This window comes from Carcharhinus amblyrhynchos, chromosome 5 (genome assembly GCF_965287045.1).
Source record: "Carcharhinus amblyrhynchos chromosome 5, sCarAmb.v2.hapA, whole genome shotgun sequence".
Lineage (NCBI taxonomy): Eukaryota > Metazoa > Chordata > Chondrichthyes > Carcharhiniformes > Carcharhinidae > Carcharhinus > Carcharhinus amblyrhynchos.
The window spans coordinates 5998539-6019831 of record NC_137328.1 but is presented as its reverse complement, the minus strand read 5'-3'; the positions used below and the strand labels follow the sequence as shown (position 1 = coordinate 6019831).

The 21293-nt window shown below is 49.1% G+C and overlaps 1 protein-coding gene across 2 annotated transcripts in view; it reads left to right on the top strand.

Annotated features, from left to right (window-relative positions):
- LOC145342869 (antiviral innate immune response receptor RIG-I-like) overlaps positions 1 to 21293 on the top strand; it is an 86893-nt gene that overhangs the window by 60946 nt on the left and 4654 nt on the right. For both annotated transcript variants that reach the window (XM_080188408.1, XM_080188406.1), the window contains 8 exons: positions 1073 to 1235; positions 2950 to 3051; positions 3546 to 3703; positions 5413 to 5548; positions 6572 to 6720; positions 8954 to 9035; positions 11143 to 11313; positions 12601 to 12752. In XM_080188408.1, the coding sequence (XP_080044534.1) occupies positions 1073 to 1235; positions 2950 to 3051; positions 3546 to 3703; positions 5413 to 5548; positions 6572 to 6720; positions 8954 to 9035; positions 11143 to 11313; positions 12601 to 12752 (1113 nt within the window). The remainder of the gene's footprint in view (positions 1 to 1072; positions 1236 to 2949; positions 3052 to 3545; positions 3704 to 5412; positions 5549 to 6571; positions 6721 to 8953; positions 9036 to 11142; positions 11314 to 12600; positions 12753 to 21293) is intronic.

Sequence of the window (21293 nt, the reverse complement as noted above, 5' to 3'; positions counted from 1 at the left end):
ACTGACAACAATCCCACCTAGGCCCAATCCCCATAATCCTACACGTTTGCCCCACTAATCCCTCCAGTTTATGCATCTCGGGATACTAAGGAGCAATTTAGCATGCCCAATGCACCTAACCTGCCCATCTTTGGTCCGTGGGAGAAAACCCACACAGATGTGGGGGAGAACATAGAAACTCCACACAGGCAGTGACCCAAGCTGGGAGTACAAAGAACAAAAACAGCCCGGGAAACAGGCCCTTCGGCCCAACGAGCCCGCACCACCATTTTGACATTACCAGACCCCCCTCCACCCATGACCCTTATCTATGCTTATGGCATTCCACATTGAGGGAAAACTAATTTAGGGACAATTTATTACCTCCAATCAGCCTTATAGCACATCTTTGGGGTGTGGGAGGAAACAGGAGCACCCAGAGAAAGCCCACGCAAGCACAGGGAGAATGCGCAAATTCCCACAGACACTGGCCCAAATCCATGTGTCTGCACAGCAAACAGCGATAGTCACTGAACTGCCGTGTTGCCCAGCATCTGGTCCAGTTTAAGCGTACACTAACAACATGAAGTACTAGGCTACTCTCGAACTTCCAAGAGCAGCCCTTGTAGGACCCATCGCGTGTGTGCCCCTTGTTGGACAACAAGGCGGACCGACTTAGAGAGTAGAACCCAAGTCCCTGGAGCTGTGAGGCAGCAGTGCTAACCACTGTGCCACCGTGCCATCCTTCTCTTACCTTAGATAAGGGGACCAAAACTCTTCACAGTATTCCAGGAGTGGTCAAACAATGCTTTGTGTTGGTCTGGCAAGACTTCCCTATTTTTACACTCTGAAATAAAGGCCTTTATCCCTTTTGTCTGCTATCATAGACGTTCCTTTCCTCTGTTCTCTTCCTTTCCTGTTATCTCTGTTTCTCTATGTGGAGTTTTCTGTTTATATTTTTCATAATCAAAATATTTTATATTTTTCAAAATCAATTGGAAGATGTTTGAGGGTGAAGGGAAGGAGATCTGAGGTTAGTCTGAGATCTCACCTCTCTGTATAGTACGAAAGAACTCCTTTTGTTTCTCAATAGATTGTTGGATTGACAGCGTCGCTTGGAGTAGGTGATGCCAGCTCAGAAGGTGATGCAGTGAAATATATTGTCCAAATCTGTGCCAATCTTAATGCCGAAGCCATATCAACTGTGGAAAGGAACAAGGAGGAACTGGACAAATACGTCTTTGTTTCAGCAAAACGTAAGACTTCACATTGCATCAGAATCTCAGTAGCTTAGCAGAGTAGCACTGAAATTTTTATTTCTGCCTCACACCCAATGATGTTCTTAAACCAGCTGGAAATGAATTGTTTCTTGCCGTTTGCTCATTGAGTTTTCAAGAGTATGGGCGGTTCTTTTAAAGGTAATGAAAGGGTTTAATAATATAAATATAAAGGTGATGTTTCCACTTGTGGGAGAGTTCAGAGCTAGAAACCATGAGAATAGGATAACGACTAACAATGTTTCCTCTAATTTTCTTTGTGTGAGCAGCCTGTCTGTTATACTCTGCTGTCCTTTAAGATTTAAGAAGTGACTGTGCATGCACACATCTTAAAGGGATTGATTCTCACAGCCTGTTTAGTCCCTGGCAACACATTCCCAGTTGATCACCAATAAATCCAATTTGGAATTCAGGACCCGGGTTTGAATCCCACCACAGCAGATGGTGAAATTGTTAATTCAATATAAATTAAAGGCCTAATGATGACCATGAAACCATGGTCGGTTATTGTCAAAACTAATTTGATTCACAAATGTTCTTTACTGAAGGAAATCTGCCATCCTTAATCGGTCTGGCCTACTTGCGACTCCAGCCCCACAGCAATGTGGGTGACTCTGAAATGGCCCAGCAAGGTACTCAGTACAAGGGCAATTAGGGATGGGCAAAAAGTGCTGGCCCAGTCAGCAATGTCCACATCACCTGAATACATTTTTGAAAAAAAAGGGAAGCTGGTAAACGTACAAGAGACAAAGAACAGTAAAATGTGCTAACAGGGTGAGATGAAGTAAGATGGAAGGAACACAGTGCTTAGTACTGCTGCCTCACAATGCCAGGGACCCAGATTCGATTCCCCATTTGGGTCACTGGCTATGTTGAGTCTGCACGTTCTCCCCATGTCTTTATGGGTTTCCTCCGGGTGCTCCGGTTTCCTCCCGCACTCCAAAGATGTGCGGGTTAGGTAGACTGGGCATGCTAAATTGACCCTTAGCGTCAGGGGACTTTTAGGGTAGATGCATGGGGTTACGGGAATCGGACTTGGGTGGAATTGTGGTCACTGCAGACTCAGTGGGCCGACTGGCCTCCATCTGCAATATAAGATCTCTATAATTCTATGAGCAGCATGGACTAGCTTTGTCAAATGGCCTGTTGCTGTGATGTGCCGTTCTACATAATTCTATCCCTTCTGAATCTGTCATTAATGTTGCTCAAAGCCATTATAATCTAGACATTGATCCAAACAAGTACTTTATTTGATATATGCAAACCAAAATGGACTGTGAATAAATACCCGATCCCAGTTATAGCAGATTTATCTCTGATCCAGGTGCCATCATTGAAACTTTGGGGCTTCCATTCTACTTAACGCAGAGTTACAGCATCAGTACAGGGTCGGCTCTGAGGCAGTTCCTGTTGTAGTTCGTTCACAAGCTGTAGAGTTGAGCTGGCAGTCAGAATGGGCCATTGCTGTTCCCAGCTACTGCTGCTAATGAGGCAATGCAAATAAATGCATCAGGTGCAATGAGTAAGTGGAAACCTTCTGACACAGAGCCAGGGGCAATGGAGATAGTTGTGTGTTTCTGTGAAAATAATAAAGGTAAATAAAAGAGTTGGGCTGAAGTTTGTTCTTAACTGTGAAACATCCTGAGATGTATGGCTAAACTTGTTTTTTTTTAATGTTTTTATTCCTTGACAGACACGCGAGAAACTGCCAAACGTATAAAAGATCCATTTGCAGACATTATCTCTGAAATGATGGCTCAAGTAGAAGCTATGGCCAAGGACATTTACAACATTGGTAAACGGCAATGCTTTTATGCAGTGAGATTTCTATTTTTGCAGAAGCACAAAGTAGAGTCTATTTATTAGTCACAAGTAGGCTTACGTTAACACCTGTAATGAAATTAATATGAAAATCCCCTCATTGCCGTACTCTGGCGCTTGTTCGCGTACACTGAGGGGCAATTTAGCCTGGCGCATCTTTGGACTGTGGGAGGAAACCGAAACACCCAGAGGAAACCCACTCTGACACGGAGAGAACGTGCAAACTCCACACAGACAGTGACCAAAGCCAGGAATCAAACCCAGGTCCCTGGCACTGTGAGGCAGCAGTGCTAATCACTGTGCCACCCATGGTCGGATCTGGCCCATTAGTGCTGAGTGGTCTGTATTCTGGATTAAAGATTTCCATTTTTTTTTTCACTAATTGTAGATAATTCTAAATGTGCTTAGGTGTCATTGTTCATGGTCAGTGGAGGAAAGCTGTCTCAATGTTTAATTTCATCCTTGCAGATGGTCTATCACAAATCCAGATCACGAACCGCGGGACACAGAAGTACGAGCAATGGATCATTGAAGTGCAGAAGAAGTGCAAAGTTCTCCGACTGCCTGATGCAGAAAAAGAGAAGGCGATCTGCCGGGCACTCTTCACTTACACTGAGCACTTGCGGGTGAGGAGAGCTTGTCTGTATTGCTGTCACTGCCTGGGTATCGATTGGGTTTTGAGTGTGTGCATTTGATGCATTTCCACTCACTTTCATTTCAAACTCAACTATTTGCACATCCTCTAACTCCAGGACAAAATGCTTTTCTGTACAATATGACACCATCCAGGACAAAGCAGCCCCACTTCATTGGCACCACATCTACAAACATCCACCACCGATGCTCAGTAGCAGCAGTGTGTACTATCTGCGAGATGCACTGCAGCAATTCACCAAAGATCCTCAGACAGCACCTTCCAAACCCATGAACACTTCCACCTAGAAGGGCAGCAGATACATGGGAACACCACCACCTGCAAGTTCCCCTCCAAGCCACTTGCCATCCTGACTTGGAGATATATTGCCATTCCTTTGTAGTCGCTGGGTCAAAATCCTGGAATGCTCTCCCTGCCGGCATTGTGGATCAACCCTCCACACGTGGACTGCAGCGATTCAAGAAGGGAGCTCACCACCACCTTCTCAAGGGTAACTAGGGATGGCCAGCCAGCATTTATTGCCCTTGAGAAGGTGATGGTGAGCTGCCTTCTTGAATCGCTGCAGTCCACATGCAGTGAGTTGATCCACAAGTGTCCCACAAAAAGAATATTTTACACTAATTTTAAACTGAACATCTAATAGGAACTGAAATGTTTGGATATATGGTTACGTGTTTGGATATATGATTCACATCTGCACATTACATTCAGCTCTGATCACTTTTTATTCCACTACCGTCAGCTGTTCACGCCCTGAGCTCTGGACTTGCCTCCCCACATCCTATCCCAGCTCTCTCCTGCTTTAAGACACTCCATATATAAAAGAAAACTCCCTCTTTTAAACAAGCTTTTGGTCATATTGTAAAATCAAAATACTGCAGGTACTGGATATCCAAAATAAAAACAGAAGATGCTGGAAATACCCAGGTCTGGTAGAATCTATGGAGAGAGAAACAGAATTAATGGCCAGAATTCTCCAGCCGTTCACGCCCTGCCACCGCTGTCAGCCAGGATGGAGAATTTGGCGTTCAGCTAAAACTCCATTCACTGCAGCGGGACGGGAGAACCCGGCCCAGTGTGACTTCTTCAGGATTGCAGCTTTCAGTCATCTGTCAATAATCTTAAGTAGCCTGGTGATATGTTTTGCCATAACCATTCCTTGGGGTGTTTTACTATATTACAAGTGCTGTACAAATGCAATTTGTTATAGTTTATTTGTATATTGGAATCCATTTTGTTGTATAATTTCAGAATCGCTGTACACGGTGGCACAATGGTTAGCGCTGCTGCCTCACAGCGCCAGGGACCCAGATTCAATTCCGGACTCGGGTTACTGAGTGTGCAGTCTGCACTTTCTCCCCGTGTCTGCATGGGTTTCCTCCAGGTGCTCCGGTTTCCTTTCACACTCCAAAGATGCGTGGGTCTGGTTGATTAGCCATGCTAAATTTCCCCTTAATGTCAGGAAGATTAGCAGGGTAAGTGAGGGTTGTGGGAATAGGGCTTGGGTGGGATTGTGGTCAGTACAGATTCGGTGGGCTGAATTGCCTCCTTCTGCACTGTGGTGATTCTATGATTCTTAATCAGCTCTTAATAGCCACACAATGAATTTCCCGTTTTATTGTGTGTTATTAACTATTGTTCTCCTACATCAGTTTAACTGTAACCTCTCTTTCCCCTTAGAAATACAATGATGCTCTGATTATCAATGATGACGCCCGCACCAAAGATGCAATAAACTATCTGGAGGAATTTTTTGATAATGTGAAAAGAGGCGGATACGATGTGACAGAACAAACGCTTACTACTTTATTCGAAGGTGAGAATCTCTTGCCAGGTTGCCTACTTACCTCTAGAATTGTTCACACTGTTTCTTTACAGTGATGGTGTTAATCTTGTTATGCTAGAGTTATGGATAAAGCTTAGCATCACTCACGTTCATAAAGCTTTAGGAAAAAATTAATCTTTCATCTCTTTTTATATTCTGGCTCCAGAGGTGGGCTTTCTGATTTTAATGGTGTTAACCTTAAGTCAGCTTCAGTTTTTAAATTCTTATCTCTGTTTTCAAATCCCTCCATGACCTTACCCCTGCATATTCCTGTAAGCTCTACCATCCCTCCATCTCAGCGCTCCTTCAGTTCTGGCCTCCTGCAATCCCCAATTTTCATCACTGGCTGTACCCTCAGCTTTCCCACCTAAGTTCTGGAATTCCCTGCCTATATCTCTCTGTCAAGGGCAGCACAGTGTCTCATGTTACCTCACAGCGCCAGGGACTTGGGTTTGATTTCTGGCTTGGGTCACCGTCTGTGCAGAGTCTGCACATTCTCCCCATGTCTGCATGGGTTTCCTCTGGGAACCTTTCCTCCCACGGTCCAAAGAAGTGTGGGTTAGGTTAATTGGGCAGGCTAAATTGCCCCTCAGTGTCCCAGGATGGGACGGTTAGAGGGATTAGCAAGGTAAATATGTGCGGTTGTGGGATAGGGCCTGGGTGGGATTGTTGTTGGTGTAGACTCGATGGGCCAAATGGCCTCCTTCCACACTGTAGGGATTCTGTAATAATAGGTGGACCTAGTTCTATGATACTATGACTCCTCCTTTAATACCTAACACTTTGACAAAATGTTTGGTCATTTATCAAAAATAGCTCCCCTTAACAACGTAGCTCATTCTCAACTTGTGTTTGTTAAAACTCCTGTCCGGTATCTATCATATTAAAGATGCTATGTAAATGCAGATTGTTGAAGACAGGTGATTTATGCTTAATAATGTGCACTGCCTGTTGTCCATGTCGCTGTTTTGCTACCTCAGCTGAATCCCAGTTTGATGCTTTGTGTCCTATTAGAAAAGAAACAGCAACTGATGGAAATCGAAGCTGATCCAAGAAATGAGAATCCCAAGCTTTCTGCAGTGAAGAACATTCTGAAAGAAGAGTACGAGAGCAATCCAAACACCAAAACTATTCTGTTTGTCCAAACTCGGGCACTTGCAGATGTAAGCTACCTGTTTAGTCGCGTTAATAAGAATGCGTTTGTCCACAGAGCGAATGTTAACAGCAAACAAAGTGTACTGCAAGCTCATAAGATAGAGGAGCAGAATTAGGGCATTTGGCCCATCAAGTCTGCTCTGCCAGTCAATAATGGCTCCGTTTTTCCCACCTTCCCCCCATAACCTTTGATCCCCTTACCAATCAAAAATCTATCTCTGTTTTAAATACAATGACCTAGAGCAATGAATTCCATAGATTCACCACCCTCTGGTTGAAGAAATTCCTCCTCATCTCAGTTCTAAAGGCTTTACACTGAGCTGTGCACTTGGATCCTAGAATCTCCCACTAATGGAAACATCTCCCCCACGTCCACTCTATCCAGGCCTTTCAATATTCTGTAAGTTTCAGTGAGATCCCCGCTCCCTGCAGTGGAGCTTGCACTCGAGCTCCATTGAGTATAGACCCAGAGTCCTCAAACACTCCTCATATGTCAAGCTTTTCATTCCTGGGATCATTCTCATGAACCTCCTCTGGATCCTCTCCAAGGCCAGCACATTCTTCCTTAGATACAGGGCAAAACTTATGACTAAAACTACAACAAAGTGTCCTGATGCAAGCAGAATTATTTCTCCATGTAACATGCAATGAGTGGAGGATAATTACTCAATACATGAGAGTAAAACAATCCCAATCATTTACAGCAGTGCATGTCCACAGATATGATTACATAATTTGACCCATCACTTACCAGTATTCTGATTGGGACTTGTGCTGTCACTATACAGACTTTATTATTCAGCAGAAATAAGTAGTTTGTCCAGAATAAGTTCCACAGTTGTGGTTCTGCTGAAAGCTTTTGCAGAATGAGCTGTGGTTTCCATTGTAAAACCTGATTAATTAATTGATGTCAAAGAATGTTTTACCAGTTTGTAGAGCTTACCTCATTATCTCTGTTCACACAAAGGTTCCTGGCTAACACAAAAATGTTTATCTCGGCGTTCTGGACAATATAGAATGGTGTCATAGAGTAGTACACCACCTTCGGACCATTCGATCCATCGAGTCTATGCTCTCTCTTTTGGAAGCAACCCACTTAGTCCCACTCCCTGGCTCATTCCCCATATCACTTAAGGTTTTCCTCCTTCAAGTCTTTATCCAGTGCCTTCTGTAAGTTACCAATGAATCTGTTTCCAACACCGTATCAAGCAGTGCATTCCAGATCCCAACCAGTCATTGATAACAACAACCTTATGTTCATTGAATCATAGAATCCTACAGGGCAGAAGGAGGCCATTTGGTCCATCAAGGCTGTACCGATCACAATCCCACCCAGGCCCTATCCCCAAAATGCCATGCATTTACTCTAGCTAGTCCTCCTGACACTAAGGGGCAATTTAGCCTGGCACATCTTTGGACTGTGGGAGGAAACCCGAGCATTCGGAGGAAACCCATGCAGACACGGGGAGAATGTGCAAACTCCACACAGACAGTGACCCAAGCTGGGAATCGAACTTGTGCTAACCATATCTCAGCTCTGGAACTATTCTGGTAAATCTCTTCTATACCCTCTCCAAAGCCTCCACATCCATCCTAAATTATGGTGTCCAGAGTATGCATCTGGACCTGGATCAAATTATCAACCAATATTCTTTACGAAGAAAGTAAGGGTTCCATTCAAAGCCATTGCTTTGGTCACCCTAAGAACAAGTAGCAAAAGTCCCAAATTCTTCAATGGATTAGCTTAAAGACAACAAGATTTCCTTCTGTCCCTCCACTTTGATCATATTTTGTTCCGAATATATTCCCAAATTTCTGCCCTCCATCCAGCATTCTCCAGGGGAGGTGATGGCCTAGTGGTATTGTTGCTAGACTATTAATCCAGAAACTCAGTTAAAGATTGTGGGTTTACACGGATAAGGCCTGGGTGGGATTATTGTTGACACAGGCTTGGTGGACTGAATTGCCTCCTTCTGCACTGTAGGGATCCTTTGACACAATAGAATAGGTTCAAGGGTCTGAATGGCCTCCTCCTGTTCTTCCAATGCAGGCAATAGAAAGTAAATGTTTTCTTAACTGTCTGAATTTTTAAAAAAAACTTACTTGAAATCAGGTTGAGCAAATCACGAAATCTTATCAAAATGAGGTTCAGATGATGTTGGGGTAAGCTATTCTTTGCTCAAGGCACCTTTATATTTATTTAAAAGTGCATATAATTTTCCATTTTCTAAATATTTACAGGCTCTGAAGAAGTGGTTACAAGATTGTGAGGCATTGACATTCTTAAAGCCAGAAATGTTGTTGGGAAGATCAAAGAGCTCAGGTAATTTGCTGATTGCTATGATAGACTTTAACATGATAAAGCTGTACTCCTTACTAAGATGTTATTTAAGTATGAGATGTTAAAATTAGCAAGGATGTTGATATAAGTAAGTAGAAATTGTTTCCACTGAAAGATCAGTAACCTGCTAAGGGCAGCACAGTGGTTAGCACTGCTGCCTCACAGTGCCAGGGTCCCAGGTTCAATTCCAGCCTCGGGTCACTGTCTGTGTGGAGTTTGATGAGGAGTTGCTGGTGTTGGACTGGGGATGGCACAGATAGAAGTCCCTCTCTCCATTCGCACTGTCTGTACCTGTCAAGACTTGATTACCTGAAAAAAAAACTTGCATTCCAACCATTATCTTGCAATTGTGTCTTTGCCCCTATATGCTGTGTTTCTGAAACCTAACTATCCATTCATCTGATGAATAAGCAATGCTCCGAAAGTTCATGATTCCAAATAAACCTGTTGGACTTTAACCTGGTGTTGTGAGACTTCTAACTGTGTGGAGTTTGCACATTCACCATGTGTCTGCATGTGTTTCCTCCCAGACCATTAGACACAGAAGAAGTAGGCCATTTGCTTTGCCATTCAGTGAGGTCATGACTGATCTGATTATCCTCTACTCCACTTTCCCACCTATTCTCCATAACGCTTGGTTCCCTTACTGATTAAAAATTTGTTTGTCTCAGCCTTGAACATACTTAACGCCCCAGCCCACTATGGTAAAGAATTCCACAGATTCACTCCCCTCTGAGATGAGATTCCTCCTCATCTGTCTTCAGTGGGTGACCCCCTTATTCTGAGAGTATGTCCTCTGGTCCAAGACTCTCCCACAAGGGGAAACAACTCTCAGCATTTATCCTGAGAATCTTATGGGTGGGATTCTACGGCCTCACTCATCCCAAAACTGTAAAAATCCCACCCGACCTTCCCATTGTCCAACCTTATTCCCGTGGTAGGTGGGGCAGTAAAATTATGGCATATGTCACAATAAGGTCACCTCTCATTTTGCAAAACTCCAACAAGTTCACACCCAACCTATTGAACCTCACCTCATAGAATCCCTCCATAGCGAGGATCAACCTAGTGAACCTTCTCTGGACTGCCTCCACAGCCAGTACATCTTTCCTTAGATCAGGGGATAAAAACCGTTCACAATATTCCAGGTCTGGTCTAACAGGTGCCTGGAATAGTTTTGGCAAAACGTCTCTATTTACATTCCATTCTTTTCAACCAAAGGCTTTTTCAAGGAGGTTGTGTTTACAGAGCACCTTAAAGGAGCGAAGATATCAAGATAGTGAAGGTTAAAGAGGAAATTTAGAGTTTAAGATGCAGGCAGCTGAAAGACCAGTACTGGATCAGGGATGTGTGAGAGGCTGGAATTGGAGAAATGTAGACATAGTGCTAGAGGAGATAGAGTCATAGAGGTTTACAGCATGGAAACGGGTCCTTCGGCCCAACTTGTCCATTCCAGCCTCTTTTTTTAAAACCCCTAAACTAATCCCAATTGCCCACATTTGGCCTTTTATCCCTCTATACCGATGTAACTATTTAAATGCTTTTTAAAAGATAAAATTGTACCTGCCTCTACTACTACCTCCGGCAACTTATTCCAGACACTCACCACCTTCTGTGTGAAAAAATTGCCCCTCTGGATACTTCTGTATCTCTCCCCTCTCACCTTAAACCTATGTCCTCTAGTTTTAGATTCCCCTATCTTTGGGAAAAGATATTGACTACCTTGTCTATGTCCCTCATTATTTTATAGACCTCTATAAGGTCACCCCTTAGCCTCCTATGCTCCAGAGAAAAAAGTCCCAGACTATTCAGCTTCTCCTTATAACTCAATCCATCAACTCCCAGTGGCATCCTAGTAAATCTTTTCTGCACTCTTTCTAGTTTAGTAATATCTTTTCTATAATGGAGTGACCAGAACTATACCCAGTATTCCAAGTGTGGCCTTACCAATGTCTTGTACAGCTTTAACAAGACATCCCAACTCCTGTATTCAATGTTCTGACCAATGAAACTAATGCCAATTGCAAAGATATTGATGGAGCCTCATTAAACCCAATTGCTTTAGCAATTTGTATATTGTGTTTTGCAGGAATGACTCTGCCCTCACAGAAAAATGTACTGACTTCATTTAAAGACAATTCTGGAAGCAAAATCCTTGTAGCAACCTCTGTTGCTGACGAAGGAATTGACATTGCTCAGTGTAACCTCGTACTGTTGTACGAATATGTGGGTAATGTTATAAAGATGATCCAAACAAGAGGTAAGGTCATTGAAGAAGTAAGGTACAAATAACTGATCTATCCTCCTCCACACGTGCCATTGTTTCGTAACAAATGTGTTGCTCGAGTAATGTTTAGGCCTGGTTAACAAGTGGCTTAATTCAAAGTGCTTTTGGGTCCTTCAACAATACAGAAATAAATGTAGTGAAAATGGGATTGGCTCTTAGTACAGGTGGTGAGTGACCTGTTTGATTCTGTGATGGTGAGGATTGAAATTTAATCCCCTCCCCACTGAAATTTCTTGATGGCCATGATTCTTCAACTGAACAAGATTCTTAACTGGGGTCATGAAGTTCAGATGAAGTTAAGCTGACCTTTCTACCCACAGCTGGGTAGACCATGTTTGCATGCGACAAAATTCAATCTGGATGCTAAACCAAGACTATCTCACAGGTTGAATTTGTTTTAAACTGGCACCTATTGCTCAAGTAGCTCCACTCCATGCTGGTGTGAATAGGATCAATGATGATTTCTTTTGCTTTCCCAGTCCCTCTTTTACTGGTACAGCTGGTTAATGTCTGAGCGAGAGTTCCTCACACCAAGTACCATTGCTACTCGTTTTCTGATGAAATCCCATTCCATCGGGATTGGTTCTTCGGACAGGCAGTGATCTGTCCTTATCAAGAAAGTGAGAATGGAAATTGCAGGGGTACGGGCCATAATCTTAGTCGCTGCTGGACTCGAGGCATCAGAGGACTGGACATTTGCAGACATTAGGCCCTTGTTTGAAAAAGATTATTTGGTTACGTGCAGCATTAACAGACCAGCCAGTTTAACTTCAGTGGTGGGGAAGCTTCTAGGAACAATTATTTGTGATAGAGTCAGTAGCCACTAAGAAAAATGAGGGTTGATTGGGAAGATCACTAGATCAGGGGTGCCTGTGGAATTTAATATGCCGTGGGAAAAGTGTAGTGTTGCTACAAGAATAGTTACCAAATGGAATATGAAGGACTTTGGTAAAACGGTCTGCTACACCTACTAACCTCAATTTAATATCTACATTACTTTTCACAGTATGCACGTGCTATGTTAAATGTTCTCCACACAAAGTCATCCACATACTTTGGTTTGGTTTGTTAACTATTCTTGTAGCAACACTACACTTTTCCCGCGGCATATTAAATTCCACAGGCACCCATGATCTAGTGATCTTCCCAATCGACCCACGTTTTTTTGTGTAGGCACAGCAAGTTGTTTTATGACAATTCTGAAATGCCATTTCTGTCCATCCTGTCAAGGGTTAATGTAATCTATTGCTGCTGTTACAGGCCGTGGCAGAGCACAAAATAGCAAGTGCATCCTTATTACCAGCAAGAAAGAGCAGGTTGAGAAAGAAAAGCTCAACTTTATACAGGAGAAGATGATGTACAAGGCAATTCGTAAAGTGCAGGAGTTGGACAGAGCTGTCCTGCTCGAGGAGGTAATGATGGACATGTGGATTAAACACTTACGGTTTTCTGAATCTAATTCTTGGTCAAACTACAATATTGTCTACCTAGGTCCTCTGGAACCCTGTGACCTTTTATTTTCTAATCAGGCGTCCGGTGGCATTTCTTCAGAATAAGCGTAGTGGAAATTCAGAACTCTGTGTCTCACATCAGGAAAATCTGTTGAGGTGGGGTGAATGGAAAATTAACATTGATAGATGTGTCAGACAGTGGGTTATGGGATCAAAGGGATAGATAGAGTTAAAAGACACAAACAGATCATAATCTAATTGAGTAGTTGAAGGAACACGATGACCTACTCCTGTTCCTATGTTCAAGGTTTTAAGACTTGATGCCAATTACTTTCTACAGCCAAAGTCCCAACTATGTACTGGATGTAATCTTCTCAAACAAATATTAGAATGGTGCAGTTTGGCTGATTTCCCATTTGGGTGAGGGTTGTGCCTAGAGTAGGATTTGAATAGATTGGGTCTATGTTCTCTCGAGAGTGAGAAGTGACCTCATAGAATTATATTTGTTTCAAAGAGGGCTTGAGGGGGTAGACACAAATACTGTTCTTCCTGGCTGGAATCTCTAGAATTAGAACATAAGAACATAAGAACATAAGAAATAGGAGCAGGAGTAGGCCATCTGGCCCTTCGAGCCTGCCCTGCCATTCAATAAGATCATGGCTGATCTGTCGTGGCTCAGTTCCACATTCCCGCCCTCTCCCCATAACCCTCAATCCCCTCTCTTATCAAAAACCCATCAACCCGCGTCTTAAAAATATTTAGCGAGGTAGCCTCCACCACTTCAACGGGCAGAGAATTCCAGGGATTCACCACCCTTTGAGTGAAGAAGTTCTTCCTCAACTCCGTTCTAAACCGCCCCCCCCTTTATCTTGAGGCTGTGCCCCCTAGTCCTACTGTCCTTTTGAGCAGGAAGAGCCTCTCCACCTCTATCCTATCCATCCCATTCATCATCTTATACGTCTCAATGAGATCTCCCCTCATTCTTCTAAACTCTAACGAGTACAAGCCTAGTTTATTCAGCCTCTGCTCATAGCTCAACCCTCTCAACTCCGGCATCAGCCTAGTAAACCTCCTCTGCACTCCCTCCAAGGCCAAAATATCCTTGCGTAAGTGCGGCGCCCAAAACTGCACACAGTACTCCAGCTGCGGTCTTACCAATGCCCTATACAGCCGCAGCAAGACCTCCCTACTTTTATATTCAACCCCCCTCGCTATGAAGGCCAGCATCCCATTTGCCTTCCTGACCACCTGCTGCACCTGCAAGCTGGGTTTTTGCGACTCATGCACAAGGACCCCGAGGTCCCTCTGCACCGTCGCCTGCTGCAGTTTTTCTCCACGTAAGTAATAATCCTTCCTACCATTATTCCTACCAAAGTGGACCACCTCGCACTTGCCAACATTAAATTCCATTTGCCAGTTCCTGGCCCATTTGCCCAGCCTATCTAGATCCTTCTGCAGACTCTCCACACCCTCCATGCAATTTGCCATTCCACCAATCTTGGTGTCATCAGCAAATTTCGACACCATACACTCGGTTCCCTCCTCCAGATCATCTATATAAATGGTAAATAGCTGAGGCCCCAGCACCGACCCCTGAGGCACTCCACTAGTCACCAACCGCCAATCCGAATAGCACCCATTGACCCCCACTCTCTGCCTCCTATTTGACAACCAGTCCTCTATCCACGCTAACACCCTACCCCCAACTCCATGTCCCCTGACCTTCTGCAATAACCTCTTGTGAGGTACCTTGTCAAACGCCTTCTGAAAATCAAGAAAGACCACATCCACCGGCTCTCCTCTATCCACTGCCCTAGACACATCCTCGTAGAACTCCAGTAAATTTGTCAGACGCGACTTCCCCTTAACGAAACTGTGCTGCGTCTGCTCTATCAAGCAATTCCCCTCAAGATGCCTTGCTATTTCCTCCTTGATGACGGATTCTTACATTTTACCTACAACAGACATTAAACTAACCGGCCTATAATTCCTCGCCTTTTGCCTGGCACCCTTCTTAAACAACGGCGTAACATTAGCCGCTTTCCAATCTTCTGGCACTTCCCCGGAATCCAGCGACGTCTGGAAAATAACCACCAAGGCATCCACTATCACCTCCGCCATTTCTTTCAGAACCCTCGGATGCATTCCATCCAGTCCTGGGGACTTGTCCACAATCAGCCCCTCCAGTCTGTCAAGCACCGCCTCTCTAGTAACAATAATGTCATTGAGACCCTCCAGTCCTACCACCTTTCCATCTCTAACACCCAGCAAATTATTCACATCCTCCTCCGTGAAGACCAAAACAAAAAAGTTATTCAAGACCTCAGCCATTTCCCCATCCCCTACCACTAAGTCCCCCTTCTCATCCTCTAAGGGTCCAACATTCACCCTAGCCAGCCTCTTCCTTTTTATATACTTATTAAAAACTCTTGCTATCCTTTTTTATATTAAGCGCTAGCCCAGCTTCATAGTTTCTCCTACCCTTCTTTATCAATTTCTTTCTTTGTTGACATTTAAACCTATCCCAATCCTCTTCTCGCCCACTACTCTTTTAGCTACTCTAAATTCCTCCGCTTTTAATTTAACACTTTCCTTCACCTCCTTCGTTATCCACGGCTTATTACCTCTCCTCCTACGGTCCTTTTTGACCATCGGAATAAATTTCTGCTGAGCACCAAGAAAGATCTCCTTAAAAATCCTCCACTGCTCCTCAGCAGACCTACCTTCCAATGCGCTCCCCCAGTCCACATTCGCCAATTCTTCTCTCATCCTACCGTACTCCCCTCTGTTCAAACAAAGGACACGTGTCCGGGAACCCACTTTGTCCTCCTCCATCAGCACCAGAAACTCCACCATACAATGATCACTCTCCCCAAGAGGATCCTTCACCGCAAGGTCCCTGATTCTACCCGCCTCATTACATAACACCAGATCCAAGATAGCTCACTCCCGCGTCGGCTCCAACACACGCTGTTCAAGGAAACTATCCTGGCAGCATTCCAAGAACTCCTCCTCGAGCCCACCGCGTCCAACATGGGTCGACCAATCAATATGCAGATTGAAATCCCCCATAATTACGGCCATCCCATTCCTGCATGCCGCACATATTTGCGCGTTAACAGCCCGCCCCACCTCCAGATCATTATTCGGGGGCCTATAGACGACACCCACCAGTGTCTTCCTCCCTTTGCCACAACGATTCCACTTTGTGCTCTTTGGCTCCATTATCATCCCTTGCTACCACCCTGATGCTGTCCTTAATCAGCAGAGCTACGCCCCCTCCTTTTTCCTCCCACCTATCCTTCCTAAACACTTGATACCCCTGGACATTCAGCTCCCAGTCCCTGTCACCTTGCAGCCACGTCTCTGTAATGGCCACCAGATCATATCCATTTCTGGTGTGCTGCGCCACCAGCTCATCCACTTTATTCCGAATGCTTCGTGGCATTCAGATAAAGTGCCTTCATCCCAGCCTTCACCTGGACCCTATTTGCCAGAACGCCACCAACCATACTCACGCCCCCTACTCCCTCTATTATTGGGACATCCTCGCTCTACCCTTACCTGTACCCTCTCCTTAACTTTAGGCCTCAATGTCACCTACCCTCGCACCCCCCTCCCCCCCTCCCTCCCTCTCCCCTCCCTCTCCCCTCCCCCCCCCTCCCCCCCCCCCTCTCCCCTCTCCCCTCCCCCCCCCTCTCCCCTCTCCCCTCCCCCCCCCCTCCCCTCCCCCCCCTCCTCCCCCCCCTCCTCCCCCCCCTCCTCCCCCCCCCCTCCCCTCTCTCCCTCCCCCCGTCCCTCTCTCCCCCCCTCCCCCCTCTCCCTCTCCCTCCCTCCCCCCTCCTCCCTCCCTCCCTCCCCCGCTCCCTCTCCCTCCCTCCCCCGCCCCTCTCCCTCTCCCTCCCCTCTCCTCTCCCCCTCCCCTCTCCCTCTCCCTCTCCCTCCCCTCCCTCTCCCTCCCCTCCCTCTCCTCTCCCTCCCTCTCCCCCCCCCTCCCTCCCTCTCCCCCCCCCCCTCCCCCTCCCTCCCTCTTCCCCCTCTCCCCCTCCCTCCCTCTTCCCCCCCTCTCCCCCTCCCTCCCTCTCCCCCCCTCTCCCCTCCCTCCCTCTTCCCCCCCCTCTCCCCCTCCCTCCCTCTTCCCCCCCCTCTCCCCCTCCCTCCCTCTTCCCCCCCTCTCCCCCTCCCTCCCTCTCCCCCCCCTCTCCCCCTCCCTCCCTCTTCCCCCCCCTCTCCCCCTCCCTCCCTCTTCCCCCCCCTCTCCCCCTCCCTCCCTCTTCCTCCCCCTCCCTCTTCCTCCCCCTCCCTCTCTCCCCCCTCCCTCCCTCTCTCCCCCCTCCCTCCCTCTCTCCCCCCTCCCTCCCTCTCTCCCCCCTCCCTCCCTCTCTCCCCCCTCCCCCTCCCCCCCTCCCCCTCCCCTCTCCCCCTCCCTCCCTCTCTCCCCCCTCCCCCTCCCCCCCCTCCCCCTCCCCTCTCCCCCCCCCCCCCCTCCCTCTCTCCCCCCCCCCCTCCCCCTCCTCCCCCTCCCCCCCTCCCCCCTCCCCTCCCCCCTCCCCCTCCCCTCTCTCTCCCCCCTCCCCTCCCCCTCCCCTCCCCCCTCCCCCCCTCTCCTCCCCCCTCTCCCCCCTCCCCCTCCCTCCCCCTCCCTCTTCCCTCCCCCTCCCTCTTCCCTCCCCCTCCCTCTTCCCTCCCCCTCCCTCTTCCCTCCCCCTTCTCCTCTTTCCCCCCCTCTCCCTCTCCTCTCCTCTCCTCCCCCCCTCCTCTCCCCCCCCCTCCTCCAAGAACGACCGAACGCTCCCTCTCCTCCCCCCTCCTCTCCCCCTCCTCTCCCCCCCCCTCCTCTCCCTCTCCTCCCCCCTCCTCTCCCTCTCCCCTCCTCCCCCCTCCTCTCCTCCCCCCTCCTCTCCCCCCCCCCTCTCCCCCCCCCCCTCTCCCCCCCCCTCCCCTCTCCCTCTCCCTCCCTCTTCCCTCTTCCCTCCCCCTCCCTCTTCCCTCCCCCTCCCTCTTCCCTCCCCCTCCCTCTTCCCTCCCCCTCCCTCTTCCCTCCCCCTCCCTCTTCCCTCCCCCTCCCTCTTCCCTCCCCCTCCCTCTTCCCTCCCCCTCCCTCTTCCCTCCCCTCCCTCTTCTCCTCTCCTCCCCCCTCCCTCTTCTCCTCTTTCCCCCCCCCCTCTTCTCCTCTTTCCCCCCCCCCTCCTCTTTCCCCCTCCCTCTTCTCCTCTTCCCCCCCCCCTCCCTCTTCTCCTCTTCCCCCCCCCTCCTCTTTCCCCCCCCCTCCTCTTTCCCCCCCCCTCCTCTTTTCCCCCCCCCTCCTCTTTTCCCCCCCCCTCCTCTTTCTCCCCCCCCCCCCTCCTCTTTCCCCCCCCCCCTCCTCTTTCCCCCCCCCTCCTCTTCTCTTTCCCCCCCCCCCTCCCTCTTCTCTTTCCCCCCCCCCCTCCCTCTTCTCTTTCCCCCCCCCCCCCCTCTTCTCTTTCCCCCCCCCCTCCCTCTTCTCTTTCCCCCCCCCCCCTCCCTCTTCTCTTTCCCCCCCCCTCCCTCTCCTCTTTCCCCCCCCCCTCCCTCTCCTCTTCCCCCCCCCCTCCCTCTTCTCCTCTTTCCCCCCCCTCCCTCTTCTCCTCTTCCCCCCCCTCCTCTCCCCCCCCCTCTCCTCTCCTCCCCCCCTCCTCTTCCCCCCCCTCTCCCTCTCCTCTCCTCCCCCCCTCCTCTTCCCCCCCCCTCTCCCTCTCCTCTCCTCTCCTCTCCTCTCCTCCTCTCCCCCCCCCTCTCCCTCTCCTCTCCTCCCCCCCTCCTCTCCCTCTCCTCTCCTCCCCCCCTCCTCTTCCCCCCCCCCTCTCCCTCTCCTCTCCTCCCCCCCTCCTCTTCCCCCCCCTCCTCTCCCTCTCCTCTCCTCTCCCTCTCCTCTCCTCCCCCCTCCTCCCCCCCCTCCTCCCCCCTCCTCTCCTCTCCCTCTCCTCTCCTCCCCCCTCCTCCCCCCCCCTCCTCCCCCCTCCTCTCCCCCCTCCTCTCCCTCTCCTCTCCTCCCCCCTCCTCTCCCCCCCTCCTCTCCCTCTCCTCTCCTCCCCCCTCCTCTCCCCCCCCTCCCCCCTCCTCTCCTCCCCCCTCCCCCCTCCTCTCCTCCCCTCTCCTCTCCCCCCCCTCCCCCCCTCCTCTCCTCCCCTCCTCTCCCCCCCCTCCTCTCCCTCCTCTCCTCCCCTCCTCTCCCCCCCCTCCTCTCCCTCCCCCTCTCCCCCCCTCTCCCCTCCCCTCCCCTCCCTCCCCCTCTCCCCCCCCTCTCCCCTCCCCTCCCCCCTCCTCTCCTCCCCCCTCCTCTCCCTCCCCCTCCCCTCCCTCTCCTCTCCCCCTCCCCTCCCTCTCCCCCCCTCCCTCCCCCCCTCCTCTCCCTCCCCTCTCCCCCTCCCCTCCCTCTCCTCTCCCCCTCCCCCCCTCCCTCCCCCCTCCTCTCCCTCCCCCCTCCCCTCCCTCTCCTCTCCCCCTCCCCCCCTCCCTCCCCCCTCCTCTCCCTCCCCCCCTCCTCTCCCCCTCCCTCCCCCCCTCCTCTCCCTCCCCCCCCTCCCTCCCCCCCTCCTCTCCCTCTCCCTCCCCCCCTCCTCTCCCTCTCCCTCCCCCCCTCCTCTCCCTCTCCCTCCCCCCCTCCTCTCCCTCTCCCTCCCCCCTCCTCTCCCTCTCCCTCCCCCCCTCCTCTCCCTCTCCCTCCCCCCCTCCTCTCCCTCTCCTCTCCCCCTCCCCCCCTCCTCTCCCTCCCCCCCTCCTCTCCCTCCCCCCTCCTCTCCCTCTTCTCCCTCTTCTCCTCTTCCCCCCCCCTCCCCTCCCCTCCCCTCCCCCTTCCCCTCTTCCCTCCCCTCCCCTCTTCCCTCTCCCCCCAATTAGTTTAAAGCCCTGTCTACAGTCCTCTTTACACGATTCACCAGGACTCTGGTCCCAGCACGGTTCAGACCCACCCCATCGCACCTGAACAGGTCCCACCGACCCCAATACTGATGCCAATGCCCCATAAATTCAAACCCATTCCTCCCACACCAATCTCTGAGCCACCCATTCACTTCCTTAATCCTGCCAACCCTACGCTCGTCTGCACTCAGTTCAAGCAGTAGCCCAGAGATAACCACCTTGTCGGTTCTACTTTTTAATTCCATTCCCAGCTTTTCATACTCCCGCCCCAGATCCTCAGTTCTCATTTTGCCTACCACAATGACTGGATTCTCACCCTCCCACTCCATGTTCCTCTGCAGCCCAGATGCGACATCCTGGACCCGAGCACCAGGCAGACAACACACCCTTCTGTGCACTTTGTCATTGTGACAAAGCACAGTGTCAATACCCTTCACCCCACTATCCCCAATCACTACTACGTTCCTTTTCACCTTCTCTTTGCCTATGTCCTGCTGCATCACTGTACCGTGTGCAGTTTGCTCACCAACCTCACCTCCCTCGTCCTCGTCCAGACTGGAAGCAAGAACCTCAAACCTGTTAATGCAGATTGAGAGGCTGAGGCCTCCTCTCCCCACCCCCCCTTCCTCCTCTCAGCAGCCCCCTCTTGTTCCTGACCCTTAGAGTTAGCCAGTCTAGGGGGGTGGATGTCACTTGCACCCCATTGACTCTCCCCCTGATGAGCCTCAGTGTCTGTAGCTCAGAGGCCAGCTCATCTACCTTGAGCTGGAGCTCCTCCAGCAACCTGCACTTACTGCAGACGTGGTCACCTGGGAGGACCCTGGGGTCCACCAGTTCTCACATCATACAGAAACAACACATCACATGCCCCTCCATTATTCACTGCAGTAGTATTGAAAATTTCCACACGAACTTACCTGGCCCTTTTCCCCCCAAGCCCTTTTGATCTTAAGCCCTAATAGCTCACTCTGCTTCCCGCTCCGACGCTGCCCGCTGTCTACACCAGGCCTCCTTTTAAACCTGGAGCTGATTTAAAGCCTGCTCCCCCTCAACTCCCTTCTAACCACTCCCTCAGAATTCTTAAAGCGGTAAATACAAAAAGCCCACAAAAATGCTGTTAAATGATTTAAACAGTTCTACAAGGTTAGTTCTTACTACAAAGTGCTTTAAACTTATTTAAACAGGTTTTTAACAGGTAGTTTCTTATCTGTCTCCCTGCTCATAGCCTCAGGATAAGAGGGGAATTAAGATGAGGCTATTAACATATAGAGTGATCTGAGGGTGCAGCTCCACAGTGGCAAAATAGGTAGCCAAGGTGATTAAGAAAGCATATGGCATGCTTGCCTTCAGTCAGGGCATTGAGTACAAGAGTTGGGACCTCATGTTGCAGTTATATAGAGCCTTGGTTAGGCCGCATTTGGAGTATTGATTGCAGTTCTGGTCACCACACTACCAGAAGGACGTGGAAGCTTTGGAGAGAGTGCAAAAAAGGTTCATCAGGAAGTTGCCTGGTCTCAAGAGTGTTGGCTATAAGATTGAATAAACATGGATTGTTTACACTGCAAAGATGGAGGCTGAGATGAGACCTGCTGGAGGTCTACAAAATTATGAGGCATAGAC